This window comes from Heterodontus francisci, chromosome 35, assembly GCF_036365525.1.
Source record: "Heterodontus francisci isolate sHetFra1 chromosome 35, sHetFra1.hap1, whole genome shotgun sequence".
NCBI classification, from domain to species: Eukaryota; Metazoa; Chordata; class Chondrichthyes; order Heterodontiformes; family Heterodontidae; genus Heterodontus; species Heterodontus francisci.
Window position 1 is genome coordinate 52120872 of NC_090405.1, and position 24328 is coordinate 52145199.

At 44.7% G+C, this 24328-nt stretch overlaps 1 protein-coding gene across 4 annotated transcripts in view; it reads right to left on the reverse strand.

Annotated features, from left to right (window-relative positions):
- LOC137350697 (tubulin polyglutamylase TTLL13-like) overlaps positions 1-24328 on the reverse strand; it is a 52502-nt gene that overhangs the window by 4783 nt on the left and 23391 nt on the right. For 3 of the 4 annotated variants that reach the window (XM_068015584.1, XM_068015583.1, XM_068015585.1), the window contains exons 10-15: positions 23564-23745; positions 20257-20445; positions 19248-19428; positions 13183-13377; positions 4882-5269; positions 2029-2287 (exon numbers count right to left, since the gene is read on the reverse strand). In XM_068015584.1, the coding sequence (XP_067871685.1) occupies positions 2029-2287; positions 4882-5269; positions 13183-13377; positions 19248-19428; positions 20257-20445; positions 23564-23745 (1394 nt within the window). The remainder of the gene's footprint in view (positions 1-2028; positions 2288-4881; positions 5270-13182; positions 13378-19247; positions 19429-20256; positions 20446-23563; positions 23746-24328) is intronic. The other variant, XM_068015586.1, reaches the window with a different exon arrangement.

Genomic DNA, 24328 nt, shown 5'->3' on the forward strand with positions numbered 1-24328 from the left:
AGTCGGCGAATCAGCATTGGCCACATGAGCTGGCAGCCTGTTCCACAGGTCCACTATTGCCTGGGAAAAGAACCACTTCCTAACATCTAGTCTAGTTCTGCCTTTACATAACTCGAGATTGTGACCCCAAACTTATTTGGTTGAAACAAGCCGTGTACACAAACACAATCTAATCCCTTCATAATCTTGTACACCTGTATCAAATCACCCCTAAGTGTAAGCTGCTGTGAAGTGTAGAGAGTTATCTTGATAACTAAGGTGCTTTAAACTGTGAATTAGTCCAGTGGCCCTACTCTGCACCCTTTCCAAAGATTCAATATCACCCACTGTTTGAGCAGAGCACAGTATTTTAACTGAGGCTGAACCAAGGGCTTGTACAAGGACAAAATGCTTTGTTTTATAGTGAATTGTCCTGTAAATACACCCTGGTGCCCTGTTTGTTCTAGCTATCACTTCACAGCATTGGTCATGGACCTTTAGAGATTAAAGCATTAGAACATCCAGATCTCTTTCTTTCATCAGGAAACTTGCTATTTTGTTAGGCAAGGGTATTAAGGGTTACGGAACTAAGGAGGCTAGATGGAGTTAAGAAACAGATCAGCCATGATCTAATTGAATGGTGGAACAGGCTCGAGGAGCTAAATGGCCTTGTTCTATTTTTACGTCCTTCCCAGATCATTCCCCAAACACCTCCACCTAAATCCTTAATGAAAACAGTAACTAGCAACAGTCCCAAGACCAATTCCTGCAGGACACCAGTGGTGACCAGTCCCCACATAGATTCAAATCCATCTACAACCACTTTCCGACTATGGGCTTCCAGCCAGTTCTCAATCCAGCACAGCAGATTTCAATCAACACCCGAGACTTGGATCTTGTAGAGAAGCCTCTTGTGCGGTGCCTGATCAAAAGCTTTTTGGAAATCTAAGTAGACAATGTCTGCCAGGTTTTCTTCATCCACTATTTTGGTGACTCCTTCAAATAATACAACTAAATTACAGCAGTAAGACAGGACCTCCTATTTCTGAGACTGTTGGGTGTCACTGATATGTCTATCTCTTTCCAAGTGATCATATATTCCATCCCTGATGATTCCCTCTAGCATCTTCCCTACTACTGGTGTCAAACTAATGGGCCTATACTTACCCAAATCTGTCCCATCAACTGTCCCATCTCTGAGGACACTCAGGTGGATGTCATCCATCCCAGCTGCCCTACCTATTTTAAGGTTCCTTATTCTATCTATAACAATATGTTCATCAATATTAATATAAACAGTATAATTAACAATGTCATCTAATTCTGTCAGTCAACAGTGAAGATCGATGCAAAGTATTCCTTTAGCATCTCTGCCATACCCTGAGAGTCCTTCATAGTCTGACCTTGATCATCCTTCAGTGACTCAATACAGACTTTGAGGTTCTCTCACTCTTCACTTAGCTAAAAAAAAGTTTTCTATTTCTACCATAATTGTCTATGACCCTCATTTCCATGAACCTTTCAGCTGATCGAAGAGCGCCTTAGTTGTCTTTCGCTGTTCCTGATACTTTTTGTTCTGTTGTGCATTACAAGCAATTAATTTAGAAAAACACTTGTCTTTGTACATGACCAGGCATTTGGCATTCTTTCCACATTCCCTTCTTTTGACTGGACAATTCTTTGTGTTCTTAAAAATTTCCCATTTACATCCTGTACTGGTTTAATTCCACCATGTCGGGTTAACCAATGTACCTGTTCCAAAGCTTCTGCTATTTTCTGAATGCTGCCCCCCGTTCTGTAAAATGGAATTAATTGTAGGTTTCCAGTACCTTTGGTTCTACCAAACTCTATCATATGGATACTGTCGCCCAGGTGTTCTCCTACAAGGAAGCCTGATACCAGATTATGATCCCTACTAAATACAAGACACATCACAAACCCAAACCTGATTAAAAGCAGAGAGTTGTGAGACTTCCTGCGATGACTGCCATTTTTAAACTAAAAGTTCTGTAAACAGGCATTAGTATCGTTGTAGAATTTTAGATTTACCTGTTGATATCGGTTTGGAATAAGTTCAGTATGTTTGCTCGTCTTGTTAAATGAGCGCGTTGATTCATGGGAGCCCGGGCTGACACCACAGTCAGGCCATGCCTTGCAGTGTTGATTGTATTCATCTTCATGTTCCACACATTGGAGGCACTGCTTGTGCTGCTCACTCGTGCTGCATTCACCGGGATGTTGAAGCTGGTTCCAGAGCCTGATGGTATGGTGTTTCTTTGGGGGCCTTTTGACTCCGTCGCAGAGTTTTCTGTACAGAAACACATTGTAATCAATAGATTGCTTTCTCACCCACCCCCACATCCCCAGCACTCCATTCCTGGCTCCTGTTGTGCCATGGGCAATGGTTCAGTGAAAGAATATTGATATGTCTTTACATTACTTTTATTTCTAACAAAAGACAGAATAGTAATGTAGACAGAATTGGTGTTCTCTAAAAGCCTATCTTTTTCTCTTAATGATGGGGAAGGATGCATTTCGAGACCGAGGATACTGTACTGTAAAGATAGGAAAGATAGGAACATACAAATAAATAAGCTAGGTGAATATTGAGCTTAAAGCTATTAAGATTAAAACACACAGGCTTTTAAAACACAGGACTTTCATCACAGCAGTGGGTAATGTAAGAATTGGAGATTGGTGCAATATAAACAGAAATATAATATGAGAGCCGACAAAGGTTGTTTGCCATAAAGCCCAGGAAAAGCAATGATAGGAAGTAATGGTGTGAAAAGTCATGAAGCCTCTCATCCCTGTTTGGCAATCAGTTTGAATAACTGAAATAAAAGCAAAATACTGCGGATGCTGGAAATCTGAAATAAAGTTCCGATGAAGGGTCACTGACCCGAAACGTTAACTATGCTTCTCTTTCCACAGATGCTGCCAGACCTGCTGAGTGATTCCAGCATTTCTTTTTTTTAGTTCGAATAACTGGCTGGTCTTAAAACACCCGAAGATGTTGCATCCAATAGGAAGCAGATCATAAAGAGAATGGTGTATGAAGACATGCAATGTTTTTTACTCAGTTAGAAAGATATTTTACTTCTTTCAAGATGCAGTGCGTGAACGGGTTTCGTGAAGCCATTTTCACAGTTCCTCATTAAATCTACATATGTATGTAGACGAGAGGCTGAAGTGTGCTGCTCTATATGGGTGTTTAAGATTAATGTTTTGTCAGTAATAAATGAAGTGACATGCTACAGTCTCCATCTTTTAGAATCTATTAAAAAGGTAGGACTTATCCAACATCCAGTATCTTGCTCAATCACGCTTCCCTCGTGCGTGTACCTAAGCAGCAAGTGTCGGCAGCCAAGCCTGGCCTTATTCGCCTTTTATATCCACACATTTGTACTTTCTAGCAGGGGTCACTGGGATGGTATTAGGAGCAGGAATCAGAAATCAGGTATCAGATTCCCTAACCCAAGGCCCTGTCTGCAACCCCAGCTGTGATTAGCATAGCCAAGGACTGTCGGGTCTTTACAACTTAAGTGCTACTAATGGACATAAAAAGTAGCGTGCAGGACAGTAAAATTGGAGCTTAGAATGAATTTCAGAGGGCTGCAACAGTACTGGGTAATATTCACTCACGTGATTAATGTTCAATAAATGTTTCTAGTACCTTTTAGCCTGAGCTGTGATCACATGTTGACAAATGATATATTTCAGTCAGTCGGTGTCCAATTGCAAGGGTTCTTTGACCCTTTGTCTAGATACTGGGTGGGAAGAGGCACTTCAGGTCCACTTATCACAGCGGCTGCTTACGTTGAATCCAAGGGCGAGATTTTGCCAAAGCGGTAAAGGTCATATCGTCAGGGTTGTTTTTGGGTGGCCAGCAGACTAATGGGGGAGGTGGGTCTTCCCCCGCAATATTGCCAGGAGGAGGCAATTAAGGGCCAGCAGGGTGGGAGCCGGCCACTTAGGGATAGCAGGTGAACCTTCCATGCTGCCGGCCAATCAGAGGGCTGGCACCTCTGGCGCCACGGCAAGAGGTGGCTTCTGCTGAGACAACAAGGAGAATGCAAGGGCACCTCTATTTTGAGGCACCCTCAGAAGGGTGAGCATCAAATAAATTTTTATGTGGGCCAAACAGGCAGGACCCGGAGAACAGAGGGGATATCTCTCCAGCGGCAGCATTGAAGCCTCGGGGGCATCATTTGCTGCCGGCTGTCCTCTCCCTGCGCCACGGAGCCTCCGGCTCTGATGGCCCCCACCCCCCATCCCCCACCCCCCCCCAAAGAAGCCGCTGGGAGGCTGCTTTTATGCAGCTGGCGGCCTCCCTAATGGGGCTGGGGGCCCCTCCGCCAGCGGCCCAGGAAATCATTCTTAATTGGGCCATTAATCAATCATTCAAATTGGCTGCGCTCATCCATTCAGCTGGCAGCTGAACCGCTGCCATTCCCGCCACTGGGTAACTTCCCCAGCAGCAGGACTGAGTCAGAGCCATGCGGATGGGGTTTCCTGGCATTTTACCAGCATCCCCCACCTGTTCCCACCACCAGGGGGCAGCTAAAATGCCACCCCATGGATTATATCCAGTTTGAAAACCCAAAAATGTAACATGGTCACTGGGCAATCATTGGGAGCAGGCTGGGACCCTAGGGATTTCCTTCCCTGGCCAACAGAGGGCAATTTTCCACATGCCTATTACTGAGAGCAGCTAATTCAATGGCGACCCAGGATTGTACCCTGGGACCTTCTGGTCTGGATAACTCAAGCTACACCAAGCAGTGCACTTTCTCACTAAGCCAGTCCCTGGCCATTTTAAAACCAATGTACATTCTGCAAAAAACTTAATTCAATATATACACACATATAAAAATTGAGAATGATATATCATTTTCTCACCAGGGCTGAGTTTGGCACTCGGTGTACGAGCATAGGTTGTCACTGCATTCAGTCGTAACTCTGAGGATCCTGCAGTCCCTGCTGTGATTACGGTTTCAATCGACGTTGGTAAATGATTAACCCCTGTCCACATCAGACCCTTGCGGATGGGAAAGCGATGGTGAAAGCGGTGGAGAGAGAGTCCGAGTCCCATATTGGGATTCCCTTTGTGGCTGGCATGGAGAGGAAGCTGGCCTTTGGGAGTCAGCAGTGTTGACCAGTTTATTGTAGAAGGGTTGAAGATCCCAAGCTCTGCTGCAGCATTTTTTTCAAAAGAGGATAAAGGGCTAATGTATGCTAAATTCTCCATATCCTGCAAGGGTCTGTATGAGCTTTGGTAAATGAATGACTGGAAAGTTAAAGAAACATACAAGATGAGCAATAACAGGACACAAACCCAGTCTAGTAGCACACTAAACCAAACCAAAACTATCTATATACATCCTGAGTGGGATTTACACATTTTAGCTTTATTAGCTTCTTTTTGTCTGATTTCCCTCACCAGGAGGGTGCTGACTCAGGCTGGTATACAGTTTAAGATGTAATTGTTGAGACTGATAGATTAAGCACAAAGGGAATTGAGGAATGTGGGGATAAGACAGGCAAGTGGAGCTGATGTAGAAGATCAGCTATGATCTGATTAAATGGCAAAGCTGTATGCCTACTCCTGCTTCCTACATTCTCGCCACTTTCCCTGTCGCCATTCACTATGACATTGAGAGTCACCAGACTAATTGACCCTTGATAGCATCAAGCTGCACCCAATCATGTTCTCTCTAAATTGCCCCAGTATAGGTAGGTGGTAGGGAAATATAGGGACAGGTGGGGATGTGGTAGGTATATGGGGTTAGTGTAGGATTAGTATAAGTGGGTGGTTGATGGTCGGCACAGACTCGGTGGGCCGAAGGGCCTGTTTCAGTGCTGTATCTCTAAACTTAAACTAAACATACTATGTGCACACACACAACAGAGTTCACTCGTAACTGATTTCCTGCCACCCTCCGGATCCACCTCATCCTACAACACCTAGCCCAGGGAGACTGAAGCCACCTGTAGCACCCCTTGTGCTGCTCAACTGACATCAACCAACTTGATGTAGGTCAGGGATCACCCAGAGACTTTGCAAATATGTTTGAGACAGAGTCCAACTTTAACTTGGCAGTCATCCTAGCCTGTTCTCCAGTTTCTGAGGTACTTCTGCATTTATTTCTAGCAGTGAATTTATCCTGCAGCTGGCCGATGTGGAGGATTGGTGATTCATTTTTTTTTTCAATAAAAATTCCACAAACAGGATGGGGGCAACCTTTTTGTCCCTGCCACCTAATTGTGACTGATAAAGGTGTAGCACCAAGAGGAACAGAAGCACTGACAGACCACAAGTTACAGATTCTGACAGCTCACCCAATTAATATAAGTCAGGCCCCAACCACAAAAATAACCCCATGCCATTGCAGATATGTCCCCTACTCTGAATTTACCCCCGTTGCTTCATATACCAGTTATCTTGGTTCAGCCAAAGACCCTATGGCTTAATTTAATGTCTTGGTACATCCTGCATTGTTTCAATTTTTTGCTACTGATAGGGAGAAACTGTTTCCATTGGCTGGAGGGAGAGTAACCAGAAGATTTGAAATAATTGATAGAAAAAAACCAGGAGGTGGAGACGAGGAGACTTTTTTTTTTTGCAGTGAGTTGTTATGATCTGAAATGCACTGCCTAAAAAGGATGGTGGAATCAGATTCAATAGTAACTTTCAAAAGGGAATTGGAGAAATACTTGAAAATGAGAAATTTGCAGGGCTATGGGGAAAGAGCAAGGGAGTAGGACAAATTGGATAAAGAGCTGGCACAGGTAGGAGGAGCTGAATGACCTTCTTCTGTGCTGTATGATTCTATTCTATGTTTCTATGACATAACGTACAGATAACTGCAAGCCAGTGGCTGAACAGGATACTCACTAATAGTCTGTGCAGGCAGGTGGTGCAGTTTTAGCTGGTTAAATTCCTGCCCATGACTTTGTTCTCGCCAATCAGCAGCTGCACCTTTTGTCAGCTTTGAATCGTAAAATGGTTACAGCACAGAAGCCATCCGGCTGTTGAACCCTTGCCGGCTCTCATTCCTCAGCCCTTTCTCCGCAGCCCTGCAAATATTTTCCCTTCAGGTGCTTATCCAATTTCCTTTTGAAAGAAATGATTGAATCTACCTCCACCACCCTTTCGGACAGTCCATTCCAGATTGTAACCAGTCGCTGCTCAACAAAGTTTTTCCTCATGCTGCCTTTAATTCTTTTGCCAGTCACTTTAAATCTGGTTCTTAACCCTTCTGCCAATAGGAAGAGTTTCTTCTTAGCTACTCTCTCTAGACCCCTCATAATTTCGAACACCTCTACCAAATCCCCTCTCAACCTTTTCTTCTTTAAGGAGAACAGCTTCAGCTTCTCCAATCTATCGTAACTAAGTGGGGTCTGTCCAAAGATTCTACACCTATGTGGATTCCTCAGTAGTTGAGTCTGGAGACTCTTAAACATGATAATAGATATCCATGTGTGTCAGATAGTTAACTGACCAAAAGCAATGAGACTGTTCGATACTGCAACTGCCCCACACAATATGTTAGACTGTGGTTTTACTTGGTTCACATTAAGTTTGAATACTATTTCCACGCCGCACTGTTGAATTGCAGACATGTTAACAGCCTCATGTTGATCAGTTTCTCCAAGCAGAAGGGCCACCCGCACATCAACACGAGCAGAATGTCTTATCCACAGCTGTTACAAAAATTTCTAAATTCACTTGTAACAGCCCTTCAAAACACTCCCACAGGGGATGCAGAGACCAAGTGGGCCCACATCAGAGACGCCATCTATGAGTCAGCTATGGCAAACGCGTGAAGCGGAATGCAGACTGGTTTCAATCTCACTTTGAAGAGCTGGAACCTGTCATAGCTGCTAAGCACATTGCACTGCTGAACTACAAGAAAGCCCCCAGCGAGTTAACATCCGTAGCACTTAAAACAGCCAGAAAAGCTGCACAAAGAACAGCCAGGCGCTGCGCAAATGACTACTGGCAACACCTATGCAGTCATATTCAGCTGGCCTCTGACACCGGAAACATCAGAGGAATGTATGATGGCATTAAGAGAGCTTTTGGGCCAACCATCAAGAAGATCGCCCCCCCTCAAATCTAAGTCAGGGGACACAATCACTGACCAACGCAAGCAAATGGACCGCTGGGTTGAGTACTACCTAGAAATGTACTCCAGGGAGAATGTTGTCACTGAGACCGCCCTCAATGCAGCCCAGCCTCTGCCAGTCATGGATGAGCTGGACTAACAGCCAACAAAATCGGAACTCAGTGATGCCATTGATTCTCTAGCCAGTGGAAAAGCTCCTGGGAAGGACGGCATTACCCCTGAAATAATCAAGAGTGCCAAGCCTGCTATACTCTCAGCAATCCATGAACTGCTTTGCCTGTGCTGGGATGAGGGAGCAGTACCACAGGACATGCACGATGCCAATATCATCACCCTCTATAAAAACAAAGGTGACCGCGGTGACTGCAACAACTACCGTGGAATCTCCCTGCTCAGCATAGCGGGGAAAGTCTTCGCTCGAGTCGCTTTAAACAGGCTCCAGAAGCTGGCCGAGCGTGTCTACCCTGAGACACAGTGCGGCTTTCGAGCAGAGAGATCGACCATTGACATGCTGTTCTCCCTTCGTCAGCTACAGGAGAAATGCCGCGAACAACAGATGCCCCTCGACGTTGCTTTCATTCTTCTCACCAAAGCCTTTGACCTCGTCAGCAGACGTGGTCTCTTCAGACTACTAGAAAAGATCGGATGTCCACCAAAGCTACTAAGTATCATCACCCCATTCCATGACAATATGAAAGGCACAATTCAGCATAGCGGCACCTCATCAGACCCCTTTCCTATCCTGAGTGGCGTGAAACAGGGCTGTGTTCTCGCACCTACACTGTTTGGGATTTTCTTCTCCCTGCTGCTCTCACATGCGTTCAAGTCTTCAGAAGAAGGAATTTTCCACCACGCAAGATCAGGGGGCAGGTTGTTCAACCTTGCCCGTCTAAGAGCGAAGACCAAAGTACGGAAAGTCCTCATCAGGGAACTTCTTTTTGCTGACGATGCTGCATTAACATCTCACACTGAAGAGTGTCTGCAGAATCTTATCAACAGGTTTGCGGCTGCCTGCAATGAATTTGGCCTAACCATCAGCCTCAAGAAAACGAACATCATGGGACAGGACGTCAGAAATGCTCCATCCATCAATATTGGCAACCACGCTCTGGAAGTGGTTCAAGAGTTCACCTACCTAGGCTCAACTATCATCAGTAACCTGTGTCTAGATGCAGAAATCAGTGGAAAGGCTTCCACTGCTATGTCCAGACTGGCCAAGAGAGTGTGGGAAAATGGCGCACTGATACGGAACACAAAAGTCCGCGTGTATCAAGCCTGTGTCCTCAGTACCTTGCTCTATGGCAGTGAGGCCTGGACAACGTATGTCAGCAAAGAGCGACGTCTCAATTCATTCCATTTTCGCTGCCTCCGGAGAATACTTGGCATCAGGTGGCAGGACCGTATCTCCAACACACAAGTCCTCGAGGCGGCCAACATCCCCAGCTTATACACACTACTGAGTCAGCGGCGCTTGAGATGGCTTGGCCATGTGAGCCGCATGGAAGATGGCAGGATCCCCAAAGACACATTGTACAGCGAGCTCGCCACTGGTATCAGACCCACCGGCCGTCCATGTCTCCACTTTAAAGAGGTCTGCAAATACGACATGAAGTCCTGTGACATTGATCACAAGCCGTGGGAGTCAGTTGCCAGCGTTCGCCAGAGCTGGCGGGCAGCCATAAAGGCGGGGGTAAAGTGTGGCGAGTCGAAGTGACTTAGCAGTTGGCAGGAAAAAAGACAGAAGCGCAAGGGGAGAGCCAATTGTGTAACAGCCCCGACAAACAAATTTTTATCTGCAGCACCTGTGGAAGAGTCTGTCACTCTAGTATTGGCCTTTATAGCCACTCTAGGCGCTGCTCCACAAACCACTGACCACCTGTAGGCGCTTACCCATTGTCTCCCGAGACAAGGAGGCCAAAGAAAGAAGAAAGAACTGTTGAATTGCAGACATGTTAACAGCCTCATGTTGATCAGTTTCAGAGTAACGTCCGGCTATCTCCACAGGGGTTCCCCCCGATTATCCATCGTAACTTTGGCGGAAGATCCGTCAAAACCCCAGAGCAATGGATGTCATTTCCCCCTCCTCCACCGGGGTTTCCGAAGTGACGAAGGGTAATCAGGACAACTCCTACAGAGATTTAGCCACAGTGTCTCTTCAGTACACCTAAATCATCTGAGTTCATTTTGAAACCAATTCAAATTGAGTTGACTGAGAAAGAAAGAGCTGGTCTTTATAATTAATATATATATTTTTTCATCTGCTAGGACATGCCAGAGTGCGTCACAGCAAAACAAGTAATTTTTCTGAAGTGCGCTCATTGTTATTCGGTAGCTAAACACAGCAGCCATGCTGGGCACAGCAAGCTCCCACAAACAGCAATTGAGATAAATGGCCAGATAATCTGTTTTCACTAAGGTTAATACTGGAAGACAGATGAAGCTGTGGTGGTACGTACATTTTCTACATATTCTTCTCTGACTTTTTCTCCCAAGCTCTCTAGAATGTGATGACTCTTGCTGGGGTACAGTTCCATCGGTGCTGGCTGCCCTTCAATTCCTCTCCAAAGTGAGCACTACAACCTCATGAGCATCACTGCCAAGCTCAACTTGCCTCATGTTCACATACTTTGGACAGTGATGCAGAACAGAAACTCTTGGCTTGGCTTTTGGCCTTGTTAGCTAACAAATGCTGAGGCCTATGATACTGTCCCTAGCACTGCCCTGGCTACCAGAAGCCAACTCAACATAGACCAGGGATTGAAATGTGGGGACCGTCTGATCTCTATGCCTCAGTATCACACTAGCTAGTGCACTGAATTTGCCTTGCTAAGTCCCTCCATACTGTATCTTCTGACGATCCTGCTGCTGTTGTTGTTATCTGCTCTAATTCAAGTTCTCTGTGACTCCTGGGACAGACAAATCCATTCTGAAACACCAGTTTACAACCTTACTGAGCTCCTATAATCTTGATTTCATAGAATTATGTAGCACAGACTGAGGCTTTTCGGCCCATTATGCCTGTGCTAGGTCTTCGAAAGAGCTATCCAATTAGCCCCACACCCCACTCTTTCCCCATAACACTTTTGTCTGCTCTTTGCACGTGAGCAGAGTGGTTGAATGTGTTATTGTTGTCTTTCTGCCACACCTCTGGCTTGAGGTTCCATGGATGGTCAGACAGCTAAACTTAGCAATAACAAAATCTCGTGTGACTTTGGCTCAAGAATTGATTGAAAATAAAATGTTTACGGAAACTGGGTAGTGACGTGGGGTATGCAGTCAGACCAGATGAAAGTCTGCTGCTTTACAAGGGTTCAACATAAAATGAATTTTCACAATCCTAATGCAGTTCATAGTCGGCATAAGCCTGTGGCACAAAATTGCCCCCAATTCTCTGCACTGTTGTGTCCTAACTTGGCAATCTTAATCAGTGAGGTCATTGGATGGCTGGTGTGGGAACTGCTGCTGTCAGGTGCTCTGCTCAGGTCAGGACCAAAGCACATAGTCAGTTGAAGCAGTGCAGAGGGAGCTGTACTCTGCATCTAATCCATGCTCTATCTGATGTGGGAGTGCTTGTTGCTGACACTGGTGTGCCTAGAACAGAATAGTGTTCTATTTCCCTGCACTAATGTCCCATGTTGTACACCTCAATCAACACAAAATGAACATGTTTTAGAACGGGTACACAATTTTTGAGAATTACTGATTGTGTACACATAGCGACCAGATGAATATAACTTGTACACAATGAACTCAGACTTTGTTCCCACTTCCATTTTTAGAGAACGTTGTGTAAGAAATGGGATAAAAGAAATGTAAGAAGAACTGAATGTTTAACTAAATCATGGGAAGGAGCGGGTGTCAGAAGGTGGGGTTAGTAATGTTTGACCACCTCCCCTTTGTATTTGAGTCATTAATCCTGATGGTCAGTGCCGAATTACACCACTCATGTGTGGTTGAGCTGTACAGTAGAGAACGACCTAGAGCTAGCACAAAATATTGTTAATATTTCCGGGGCAGTGACAGGGGTTTTATACAATTGGCTTTAAACCTCTGGCCCAGGAAGCATTTTTAAAAAGTTAGCCAGAACTTACATTTCTGATACTGATCAGCCATGTCTCAATGGGTAGCACTCTTGCCTGAACAGAGTTGAGCCAAAATCTAGGCTCACACTCCCAGTGCTGTTAGTTCATGATGAAACACTAAACTGAGGCACCTGCCTGCCCTCTCAGGTAGACATGAAAGATCACACATCCTTATTAGGACAGTGGAGTTCTCCTGGTGAACATTTATTCTGTAACCAAAGTAACTTTTAAAAAAAAAAGCAGACCAACTGTTCATTCATCTCATTGCTGTTTGTGGGAGCTTGCCGTGTGCAAATTGGCTGCCATGTTTGCCTACATTACAACAGTGATTACACTGCTAAAGTACTTCATTGGTTGTGAAGAGCTTTGGGGCTTGAAAGAAGCTATACAAATGCAAGTTTATTTTGCTCTTTCTTTATCCAATGGCAGAAAGCGTGATTATAACATTGAGTGAGACAGGATCAGGTTCATCCGTGATGCACTCGCAACTAAATAGATGCTGGCACTTAGGCAGGGATCATTTTAACCTAACTCGTCATGCAAGAATCACATGAGATGGGGAGGAATGCCGGTTTTACACTCAGCCCAATATCCCTCTCCATTGACTTCGATGGGTAGTAGAATCTGGCAGGGTGCAAAACCAGCATTGCACCCAATTTCAACAATTGTCCAACAGGCAGGTTAGGTTAAAATTGCTTGGCTTGCCATCCAGGTTCACACATGAAGAATGGTCCCTCAGGTGAGATGCAGGAAGATAACATTCCCAATGTATATTGAAGCAAATGTTAAACAAGTCATTTCAAACTTTGTGCTCCCAGTGGGCAACTTCACCTGCTGGAAATGCAGGCACGCGCACTTCACGATCTTAGATCCTGCACCACGCGCCCCTGGATTTCCGGTATGAATTTCCTGGCGGGCAAGGCCCTCCCACAAGAGGGAGGGCAAAGTTGAAGGATTACCAATTAACTGTTTCACACTGTGCAACTCACTTTATTCTGGCTAGTAGTACATGGAGGAGCAGTTTGAACACTGCAGTTAACACCTGGAGTGTTTTGCAATATGCGGTAAACTTGCTCGATAACACCCAGAGCTCGGAGGAGGTTCTCCCGCTGCAGTAGCCCACTGAGTCGCTGCAGCTCCTCCTCTTCAATAATATCCAATGGTTTCATGATGTCTATGGCCTCCTGTAAAATGTGCAACAAAAAATAGAGAACATTTCTATTAGAAAAAGAGGAATGGGCAACTAAGTTATGGAATTTATTTGGAGAAAAGATTTCAGTAGCCATCGCACTTACAGCTGTTAATGGATGGGTCAGAACGTGAATGGTGTTCGGATGCTAATTTCAGTCACTGACCTTGTCCTCTGGGAAGCTGGGTTCGGCAGTAGGGGCAGTACATGGTTTCACTATAACTGGGAGAGGAAAAACCAGCCAGGATCCTCACTTTTAATCACCATTCAGTGTTTCCTGCCAGAAAGTCTCTGTGTGGACATTGAGTGAGGGCCAAGCTTGGCAGGGTCTTCGGACACTCACTCTCAATGCTCACCTATTAAAAATGACCACTCAGAATGTGTATCTGAAAGGGCTTCTGACGAACATGGAACTGTACCCTAACATAGGTACGTAGATAGTGAAGAGAGGGGAGTGAGTTCAAGTCCAACAACAACTTGCATTTACCATAGGAAACATCTCAAGGTACAGTGAGCGGAAGTGTTGGCCAAAACATGATCACAGAGATAGATTTTGGGAAGTCTTTTAAAGATGGAGAGAGAAGTCACAAGGAGAGAGAGACTTGGGGTAAGGTCTCCACGGTTAGTGGAAGAAAGGGAGAAATGCAAAGCAAGCCACAATTGGAGGATCAAAGAAAGAACACTGGACTGAAGAGGTTAAGGAAGTAAGATTAGGTGGGGGATAGAGATTTTGATTCCAGTATATTAATAGGTAGGAAGCCAGTTAAGGTTGATAAGGACAGGAGTGACGGGTAAGTGGGAGTTGCTGTGGACAAGATAGGAGGGTTGAGGCAGAGTTTTGGAGGAGTTGGAGCCAAAGGAAAGGACATAATAGTGACACAACTTAGTAGGATAAATCTCAGTAACCGCAATCACTTCCTGACAAAGACTAGGCTACCTGAAGCAACTGTCTAGAATGTTAATTCTTTGACATTCTCAGCTTCCTACTAAAATAAATTTTGTAGAATAGAATTATAGTGCATTGATCACAGATCATGTGCTCATGTGGAGGGTAAACATCAACACAGACTAGTTGAGCAGAATGGCTGGTTCCTGTGTTGTAATTGCTAAGTAATTCTATAAACCCTGATTGATTATCAACATCAAATTGATACTGTCATCAAATACAACATATGCAGGTAGGTTTTATGCTGATTTACTTCCCCAATTTTTTTTTCACCTTGCCCCTGAATTATGGCAGCCCTCTGACATATCTTACAAGTGTCCATTGTTTAGGTGTGAGGTCACACAGAGGATACTCTACTACAGAAGGCATCACAATAATGCCCTATCAGGACCAGGAACAAGCAGAAATTTCCTCTCCTTAGTCAAAGGATACTAAAGCCATCTGTACCTTCCTTCCTATCATGCAAGTTGAGATCGGCTAAGTTAGCTCAAACAAGAGAGGGAACCTGAGAACTTCCTTGCCTGTGCTGCTCAGTATAACTCTGACCTTCATTTTCACTCACTGAGCAATTGGAGTGGGTTAACTTTCAAAGTGCTTCAGTGCTGACAGGGAAGATCCAAATTTCTATAAGGAAATCATTCACATTTGGATATTTTGGTTGAGTAAAGAAAACAGTAATTGGGAATATCCAAATAAATGCAGGATTTGTAAATCTGATTTCCATTTCCACATTCACCATCAGTTAGATAATTCCTGTCCTGAAAATACCAGGTCAACAACATAGGGAATCTCAAGAGAAGAAAAGATCTATCAGCCTGTTGAAACTCAACGCCTGATACCCTAAATCTCCCTTTATAACTTCCAACCTCTTTCTGAGGCTGTTTAATATTTCTGAGCATCATTAATGTTTCAATAACAAAGAGCAAAATATTGCAACCTCACTGATTAAAGTACATCATCATTTGGAATATGCCACCTGCGTCACACAAAGCATCACAGAACCTGTTACATAATAAAAACATAGAATGTGTATTGGAAAATCATCAGCTTGGTCACTATTGAGAAATACCAAGGACATGATCCTAATCTGTTCGGCTGAAACATTAATTCTTTCTATTGTTATTCCTAAATGTGCTGCATTCTCTTATGGGAGGTACCACAGGCCACCAGTGGAGGCTGTCTCCCTGAGATCTTATAGTCAACATTAAATCAGATCACAAAAATAAATCCTAAAACAATATTCAACCAGATTACCAAAACCCTCCCACTGCAGTATCCAGCCTGTTCCTGAATTTTGTCTGATGTTTTGATCAGTGAAGCATAATTAAAACAGAATTAGTAACTCATTGTATTCTTTTACAACCACTTTTATTGATAAGGGCATAGAGCATTGATGCATTTGGATTAATCAGGTTCGAGAGACAGATCCTGAAAAGTCAGCCGACAAAGGTGAATGGGATGGACACTCATTGGCAACAACTGCTCTGTGACCTATAACAGAATTAAAGAGGTATAATTTAACATCTTTCACTGGACAACTCTATTCCAGCTGTTCCTTTTTCGAATTTTCCAGCAAATTTTGTACTTATCAAGGTGAGGGATGTTAATGGCATTCAACACTCCCATTTCGAGCACATAATGGCAACAACAAGCATCCCCAGATCACATGAAACACAGTTATATGCAGAAGGAGGTGTTGTCCATTCTGCCCTATTGCACCACTATCTCATTTGTCCTGTACCAGCCACCCTCTTTGCTTGGGATTTCCAATTTAGTACCAAACTCGGAGCAATATAGGCACTGCCTTGAAAATACTCAAATCCCATTGATGTCGGATCCTTACAGCCAACAGACAGAGAAGATACTCCTTCCATCAGTCCCGGCTGGAACCCAGGTCCCAGTGGGTTCAGAACAGCCTCTAACCCACTGCACCCTCTGTTCAGACTGGTCTTATTAAAGATAGTACGTATTTATCAAAGTCAGTACGAATTGTCATCATCTTCACCTCTCCTCTTGTACAATCCTTTGACTGGTTTGATTCTTATTAAAAAAAACTAAGGATATAGGATTAGACTTGTATGCCCCCCTCCACCACCTCGATCACAGGTTAGGGGTGAGAGAAGGATCAACTAACAGACAGCAAGCTCCACTGATATAGGACAGGACTCGGGTCAGCACGAGGCAATCCAGCAACGACACTGAGGCAACAGTCCTACTTGTGCTTATTATCCACCGCTTTGTTCTGTTTGAATTTTGTGGACCCAGAGATTTGAAAAAGAGCTGTGTTTTATTCGCATTGGTCACCTAGTTGGTGGATAACTCCAGGATCAGAACAACAAAATCAACATCAGCAACTTGAGATATATACAAATTAATAGGAACATGGATTTAAACTTTGTGTGTGGAGTTTGAGGCTCCATGTATACACACAGGTGGCCCACAAAGACAAAGCTTGGATCTTCGTGTCCTGGAAGGCCTGGTGCATACTTAGCCACCTAACCCATTAAATATCTGGGCTCTGTGGAGTTAGTAAGTTTCAGTTGCAGTTGTAGTAAACCATTGCAACAGACCCAAGCACTACGTGGTAAGGAAGGAAGATAATTTAAAAAAACAAGGGTTCCTGCTCCTAATCGATATGCAGTGACAGCTGCTGGAAAGTGTATAGAGACGATTTTGCTGTGACACACAACCCTCTCTCCAATATACAACCCTTGCACCAATGTGATAGGTTGGCTCATGGTGGACAAGTTATAGCCCTACACACACACTTCATGGCACCCACAAGATCCAAGCAACACAGGTGCAATCAGTTCCATGGGGCCACCATAATGATTAAGGAGCACATCCTAGGACCGCAGAGGCGGAGGTTCAGGTGCCAGTGGGGACTGCACTTGGAGGAGACAGAGCAACAATAAGAGACATCACCTGACGAGTAAGACAAATTTGTATTTATATAGCATCTTTCACTACCTCAACATGTCCCAAAGTGCTTTACAGCCAATGAAGTACTTTTGAAGTGCAGTCACTATGGTAAAGTAGGAAATGCAGCCATCAATTTGTGCACAGCAAGCTCCCACAAACAGCAATGTGATAATGACCGATAATCTGGGTTTTAGTGATTTTGTCGAGGGATAAATAATTGGTTAGGACGCAGAGGAGAATTCACCTGCTGTTTTTCAAACTAGTGCCACGGGATCAATTACGCCCAGCTGAGAGAATAAATGGGGCCTTGACCGTCTCATCTGAAAGATGGTACCTCTGACAGTGCAGCACTTGCTCAGTAATGCACTGAAGATTCAGTGTAGATTTTATGCTGATGTCTCTGGATTGAGGGCTTGAACCCACAACCTCTGACTCAGCGGCAAGAGTGCTACCCACTGAGTCGCAGTGGCTGGTGCATCCCCTGACATGGGAGAAGGCGCGGTAGAAACAGATGGACAGCCAACACAAGGCCTTGCAGCCAGAAATGAAAGGGTCAGCACCTACAGTGACCTGCTCATTCCCTCCTCTGAAAAGTGAGACAAAGCTCCTCTGCATTAACAGTCCTCATTACATCCTTCACCTATCCTTTAATTTTATATGAAATGACATTTAAACTTTCATATCAACGACAGTGACAATGCAGACCCAGAAGCTGCTATGAAACCACACTGCCAAATGTGTTGAATTTAATTCCCAACACAATAATTTCCTTCCATTCGTTAATCACCCAAATGTCAACTCGTGTGCCTTTCTTAAAAGACAGTTTCCTAACTCTACAACATCTGTGAGGTGAGTGAAGCTGGTGAAAAGCTGCTGGCTGCTGTTGCTCACATAGGCGGCCTTGAGATGCTTGTGGCTGGTGACTTCTGGGTGGTTCAGTCCGTGAGGTCCCTGATGACATTGCTCCACCATGCCAGCTGCCTGGGCAGTCTGATCCAGCTAACTGGCTGGCACCATGGCGAGTTGACACGTAGTAAAAGAGCATATGTGCTGACATCCTGAGAGAAGGCAGCAGATACAGTGTCTATCGCACTACTGCCACTCCCTGTGGTGAGGAGTTGAAGGTTCATCACTTCCAGTGATCTGCGGGAGAGCAGACTGCAGAGGATGAGTGACTCCTTAAAAAGGCCCTGTCAGTCGGCCCACCAATTTTTCAGGCAGACATCTGTCTCTCTCTCTCTCTCTCTGTCCAGGCCGAATGCATAGTGGCCCTGGAGATGCTCCTGTGGATGTCAGGGAGCAGTATCTCACCTCCTTGTTCTGACCTCTTCCACCAGAAACTCCATCAGAAAACGTTAGTGGTGGGGAGGGGGGGGGGGGAGGGGGAGGGGCAAGCCATCCGACTTATCTCTCAGATTATGCTGGGCAGCCTGTCAATCATATTAGAATGAGGCCCGAAAGTTAAAATCACTTGGGCCTCACGCTGGGGGCTTCCTGCTCGCCTCATGGCCTGCCCGCCTGAGCACCACCCCACATCGAGCTTGGCCATCACATTCAAACAGCTCACTAACACTCAATGACTAGACTCACCTCTTGGGCCGGGCTGTAAATCATTGTCAAACATGAGTCAGCACATTCAGGAGAGGTGAAGAGAAATTCGGGTGGGGAGAAATTATTTCCCCAATATTTCCCCTAACTCATCACATCTGCTTTATCATAGGCTCAATCACTTCAAACTGCAAATATTATCAGATGGTGCATTTTGGGTCACCAATTCCTCCGAATGTCATTTTCAACAAATTGGTTAATGTGCATGAAATTCCATGGTTAGCTAACTTAATCCATAGAGGAATTTCTATCCCTTCAAGCATCCATGTACAAGGTTGGTCAGCATCAGGAACTCAATCTTAGATATTTAAAATACTCTCAGTAAGGTTCCTCCAGTAGGTGGACAGCAGTTGAGTGAAATATACAGTTGTAGTAATTGGAAACAGTACCTCTTTCTTTAACTTCTTGAAGGATGAGTCACCACGGTGCTTCCTGGAGAGTAGATTCAGTGTTGGGGGCTCACCCCCTGACTCTCCTTGCAGGCTGCTGTCCTTCCCTTCCTTCAATTTCTTTCCCTTTCCCAATAGTTCCTTTGGTTCGTTTTTCAGTCGGATCTCCTCCAATTGCTGCCTGATCACAAAGTATCCAATAACTGATCAATCGACTCGCACCCGACACAGATGTATGCATCTGCAGCTCCTGTACATCTCAAACATTCCCGGTGCCAACTACCTGTAAAGATCTTGCCAGGCAATCCCAGCCAGTATAGCTGAAGACTCAGAACTGACCTCAGCATTTGTGGATCATGAGGAGCTGAGAAAAAAAAAATATAGCCAGGATTCCTGCAGGAAACATGTGTCTGCATGGACACTGTGCAAGGATAGGATTGGGCTCAGTGGTACTGCTTCCATAGCTGGCCGCATGCCAATATTTACATATCTAAGTTTACGGATGAAAGAAAGACCCTATGGACAAAACCCTAGAGAGAAACTGTTGCCAATGGAACTAGCCCCCAGGACGAATCACAAGAGGGGAAAAAATTGAAAGTAAATAACAAAATGGAGCTGTCACACCAAGCAGTTTCCCCTACAAATAACAATACACTTCCCTCTGTATCAATGTCTAGATATAATGAGGGAATGTGGTCATTACTGTCAGTTATTTCTAATATAGATTACTGTAATGCTTTAAACTTGAGTAGGAGCGATGCCGAGCAAGGCTGCTGGGTGGTAGAAGGAATTGAGTGTTACAGTCCATTAATCATTGAAAGTCCACAGCCAATGCTGTGAGGATTTTGCAAAGGCAAATGACATAACAATTAAATATGAAACAAGAAATACTACCCCAGCTCTGTACCAAGCCTAATAACCAATGCACTCTTCCATCATATCAATGACTATCATGTGGCTCCCTCCTTGCTAGTGAATGGCTCTCCTCCCAGGTGCCCACACTCTATACCTGGCGCATTCTTCCCTTGCTCTGGAAGCGACTGTCTCCTGAAAGAGCGATCCGCTTTGTTTAAAGAAATTGCTGTATTTGTCAGAGTCGGACTTCGGGTAAATGCGATGGAATCCTCCCAAGTGTTCCTTTTCGTACGTTTCTACCTGCTGGAGCCAGACTAACTGATGGTTTTCGTATTGCTCCCGTCTGTGGAAATAACAGAATTAAAATCAGAAGGTTAATCAGACATTTTAGTATCATCACGAATATTACACCTCTGCATATGCTTTGGGATGTTTTTTCCAAGTTAAAGGCGTTTGTAAATGCAAGTTATTGCTGCACTATTAAAGGAGGAGTCTTATTCAAAGTATGGTGTGGTAGTGACCAGAAAGTCACATGATCAATTGCTGCACTTTACCAAGTTAGCTAATCTCATCTGGGTGTGCTGAGATTCTATCTATTCCCAGTGTTACGAAGGATGGATATGGCTACATTGCTGCAGAACACTTCATTCAGTTGGACTGTGCTGTACCACCTGTCCATCGTGGAAAAGTCTGTGCAGAAAAAGACCTTTCACCACAGGTCCATCAGGCAGTGGTCCGCACGCAACATCCTCGAGATCCTGCAGGGAAAGGAGATGCTGGATCCTGTTGGATGGTTCCCTGAGCAGATTGTCAAGGTCATGTGGCAGAACACCTCATCACCAGATCTTTCAAACAAGCACCAAGACATAGCTTGGCGAGTGGTAAGAAGGGCCCTCCCTGTCAGATCCTTCATGCGCACCTGGAGTCCCAGTGCCACCGTACGCTGTCCTGCAGGCAGCTGCAGTAGGGAAGAGACCATTGCCCACTTCCTTTGCAAAGGAGGTCTGGAAAGATATGCAGTGTTTCTTGCCAAGATTCATCCCAAGCAGCTCCTTAACACAGGACTTTGTGCTCTATGGGCTGTTCCCAGGGACAAAAATCAACTGCTGCTGTAGGGCTACCAGCTCAGTGAAAGATGTTCTTTGGTTTGCACAAACTTCTTGTTCTTCCAGTGCAAGGAGCTGTCCATGACCAAGTATTGTAGACTGGCACGTTCAAAGATCCAGGACTACATTCTGAGAGATGTACTAAAGCCTGGGGTAAGTGCCGCAAAGGTAATGGGGGAAAGGCCACAGTCTAGGGCTCTGCCACCATAGCACACTGAGGGGCTGGAACCTGTGTAAAACCCGTCGGGTCGTATGCACCAGAAAATGTTTTAAATGGAATGTAAATGTAATTTGTAAATAAGACCTGTAATTGTATCTGTGGTGAGGTGCCTCAGGGTGCCATGTACTGTATGAAAGAAATCAATCTGCATTGGACTTTATGTAATATCACATTTGAACGGTTCTGTAATGTACTTATACAAATTATGAATAAAGTATATTTTTTGAAAAAAAATCTGTGGTGTCACTATTGGTCTCAGTGACCCTGGACCAGGAAGAAGGGTAAAAGTGGCCAGAGTTCCTGTTCTTGATCGTGATCCATTGACCCCTGCTTGTATGTTGACACCGCATTGTTGAACAGCTCGCCAGCACTCACAGTGTGGGCTGACACTTAAAGAGGGAAGCTGAGAATGGAATCACAATTATTAAAATTTCTTTTTAAAAAATGAAAACCTTATTTTTTAATTCAGTGAGTTGGGTGGATCAGCAAGGTCCCAGGTTAGATCCCCGGTCTGTGCAAATAGGGTAGAAGTAGGAGGACAACAATTAACCTCAGCTCCTGGGATTAAAGAGCAGAGCCTGGGTTTTCCTTTTTGCGTATTATTTAATGACTCCAACCCAGTGTATGTAAATGACATCAGAAAAGGACAGAGCCAGGCTTCATAAGATGTGCCACACAATCGAATAGCCTGCCATCACTCATTGTCAAGCCTCATGCATAAACAGTCGGAACTTGGGTGAGCTGTTGGTGGGACAGGAGGGAGTGGAGGGGAAGGGGTAGAGGGATGAGGGATGGAGTGAAGGGGCTCGGGGGGGGGGGGGGTAAGGGTGGGATGATGGTGATGTGGTAGGAGGATAGCTGATGCTTTTGGAGTCTGTACTACAGCACTTTCAGGACAAGAGGTAAGAAAATAGGAGAAGCAATAGAGTTTTGTGGGTAACATTAAACCTATCATTTAAGTCATTTAGCTGAACTGAACTGATCCATAGTCATGGGAGTTATCTGAAAAAGTAGGTAGGAATACAGTGGTAGGTTTTGCATGGCAATGCTGTGAGCTCTGCTGTGATTATCTACAGGTGTGGATCAGAAAATCGAGACGACAATGTTGTAGATCTATTGCCCTTGCTGCATGTACTGCTCGTGAAGCTCCCTGCTATGACCAAAGTCATATTGTTTTACCGAGATATATTCATACAATTAATTTTATTGAAAATAAATTGTTATTGAGAATGGTTTTAACCCATTAAGGTCAGTATCACTCCCAATGGCTCAGGTACTAAATGCACTTATGGGCAGGTGCTCTAATTGGCTATGGCTCTGAGCTGGAAGAGCGGTTCCAGAGGTCAAACAGTACTTCCTATTTCTAATGATTATTCATTAACACCCCCTCATCCTCCCTCCACTGGAAAATGTCCTTGTATGGACACATACTTCTGGTCCTTTTGGGTTCAGGCCATCGTAAACATAGCAGGAATATTTCCCCTGGTCTAAAAGAAAGCTCAGAGGAAAACCTTCCCTCTAGGGTCAGGATCAGCTGCGATGCTTCCACCGTCAAATAGTTCGTTTTCTACTGAAGACACTTTGCTTACGTTACTGAACTACTGATCCAGAGAACAAGGTCAAATGCCATCATGGGCAGTATGAGAATTTGAGTTTAGTTTAAACAATCTGGGAATAAAAAGCTGGTACCAGTAAAATGACCATAAATCTGTCGGATTGTTATAATGTCCCCTTAGGGAAAGGGACCTGCCATTCTTACCTGGTTTGGACCTATTTGTGACTAGTCCCATACCAACATGGTTGACTCTTTACTGGCCTCTGAAGTGGTGTAACAAGCTACTCAGCTGTATCAAACTGCTAGTGCTTCAAGAAGGTGTCCCACCACCACCACCTTCTCAAGAGCAACTATGGATGGTAATCAATGCTGGCTTGCCAACCTGGTCAAAAAGATAGGTTTTAAGGAATGTCTCAAAGGAAGGGAGAGAGGTGGAGAAGCGGAGAGGTTTTGGGAGGGAATTCCAGAGCTTAGAGCCTGGACAGTTGAAGGCACAGCTGCCAATGGTGGGGCAAAGGAAGTCCAGGATACGTAAAAGGCCAGAATTGTGCAGTGTCACATTGGACACCACTTCCTCTACCTTAATTCTCGAGTTGCCTGACGGTTCCACAAGCGTTCCTGCACCCTGCGCCTCTCCTCCTCAGCCACCTTTTGCTTGTCACTTGCTCCAAGGTTTATCAGACAAATAGTGTCGTAGAGCAGATTGTCTTTCACCTCTCGGTCCAGCTTGGAATCTGTAGTGAAACTGGGGGAGTGGTTCACCTGGAAAGCAAAATGTAGGATGCATTGGTACAAAACACACAGGCTGATTGTTATCTGAACATACTTGTACTAAACCACAGGTCTATTCCAATACTTGTTTTCCAAGGGTACTCCATATTACACTGTGGGAAAATGACTGCCAGGTATGACAACAAGCTATACAAACAAACCTTAAGTGATGTCTGGCATCCAGGTCAGTGAATGAATAACTACAATTGGCTTCAATACCTCTGCATTACCAAATAAATAAATCATAGTTTTTGCTCCAGTGATTTTCTGCTGGAAAGTGCTGTGTATGAATGTCAGAAGCTGAACTTGACCACAATAGCAGGACAGAGGCTGGGTACACAGTGGGGTGTGCCTCACCTCCTAACCACGTCAAAGCCCCTCTATCATCTACAAGGCTGGAATCTGGAGTGTGATGGCCCGGATGGTGCAGTCACAACAACACTCAAGAGGCTCGACACCATTCAGGACAGAGCAGTTTGGTTGGCTGGCCCCCATCACTAGCTTCAATATCCACCCACCCACAACTGGCGCAGTAGGTATGGCTGGATGCACAGCAGCAACTCGACAAAATTAC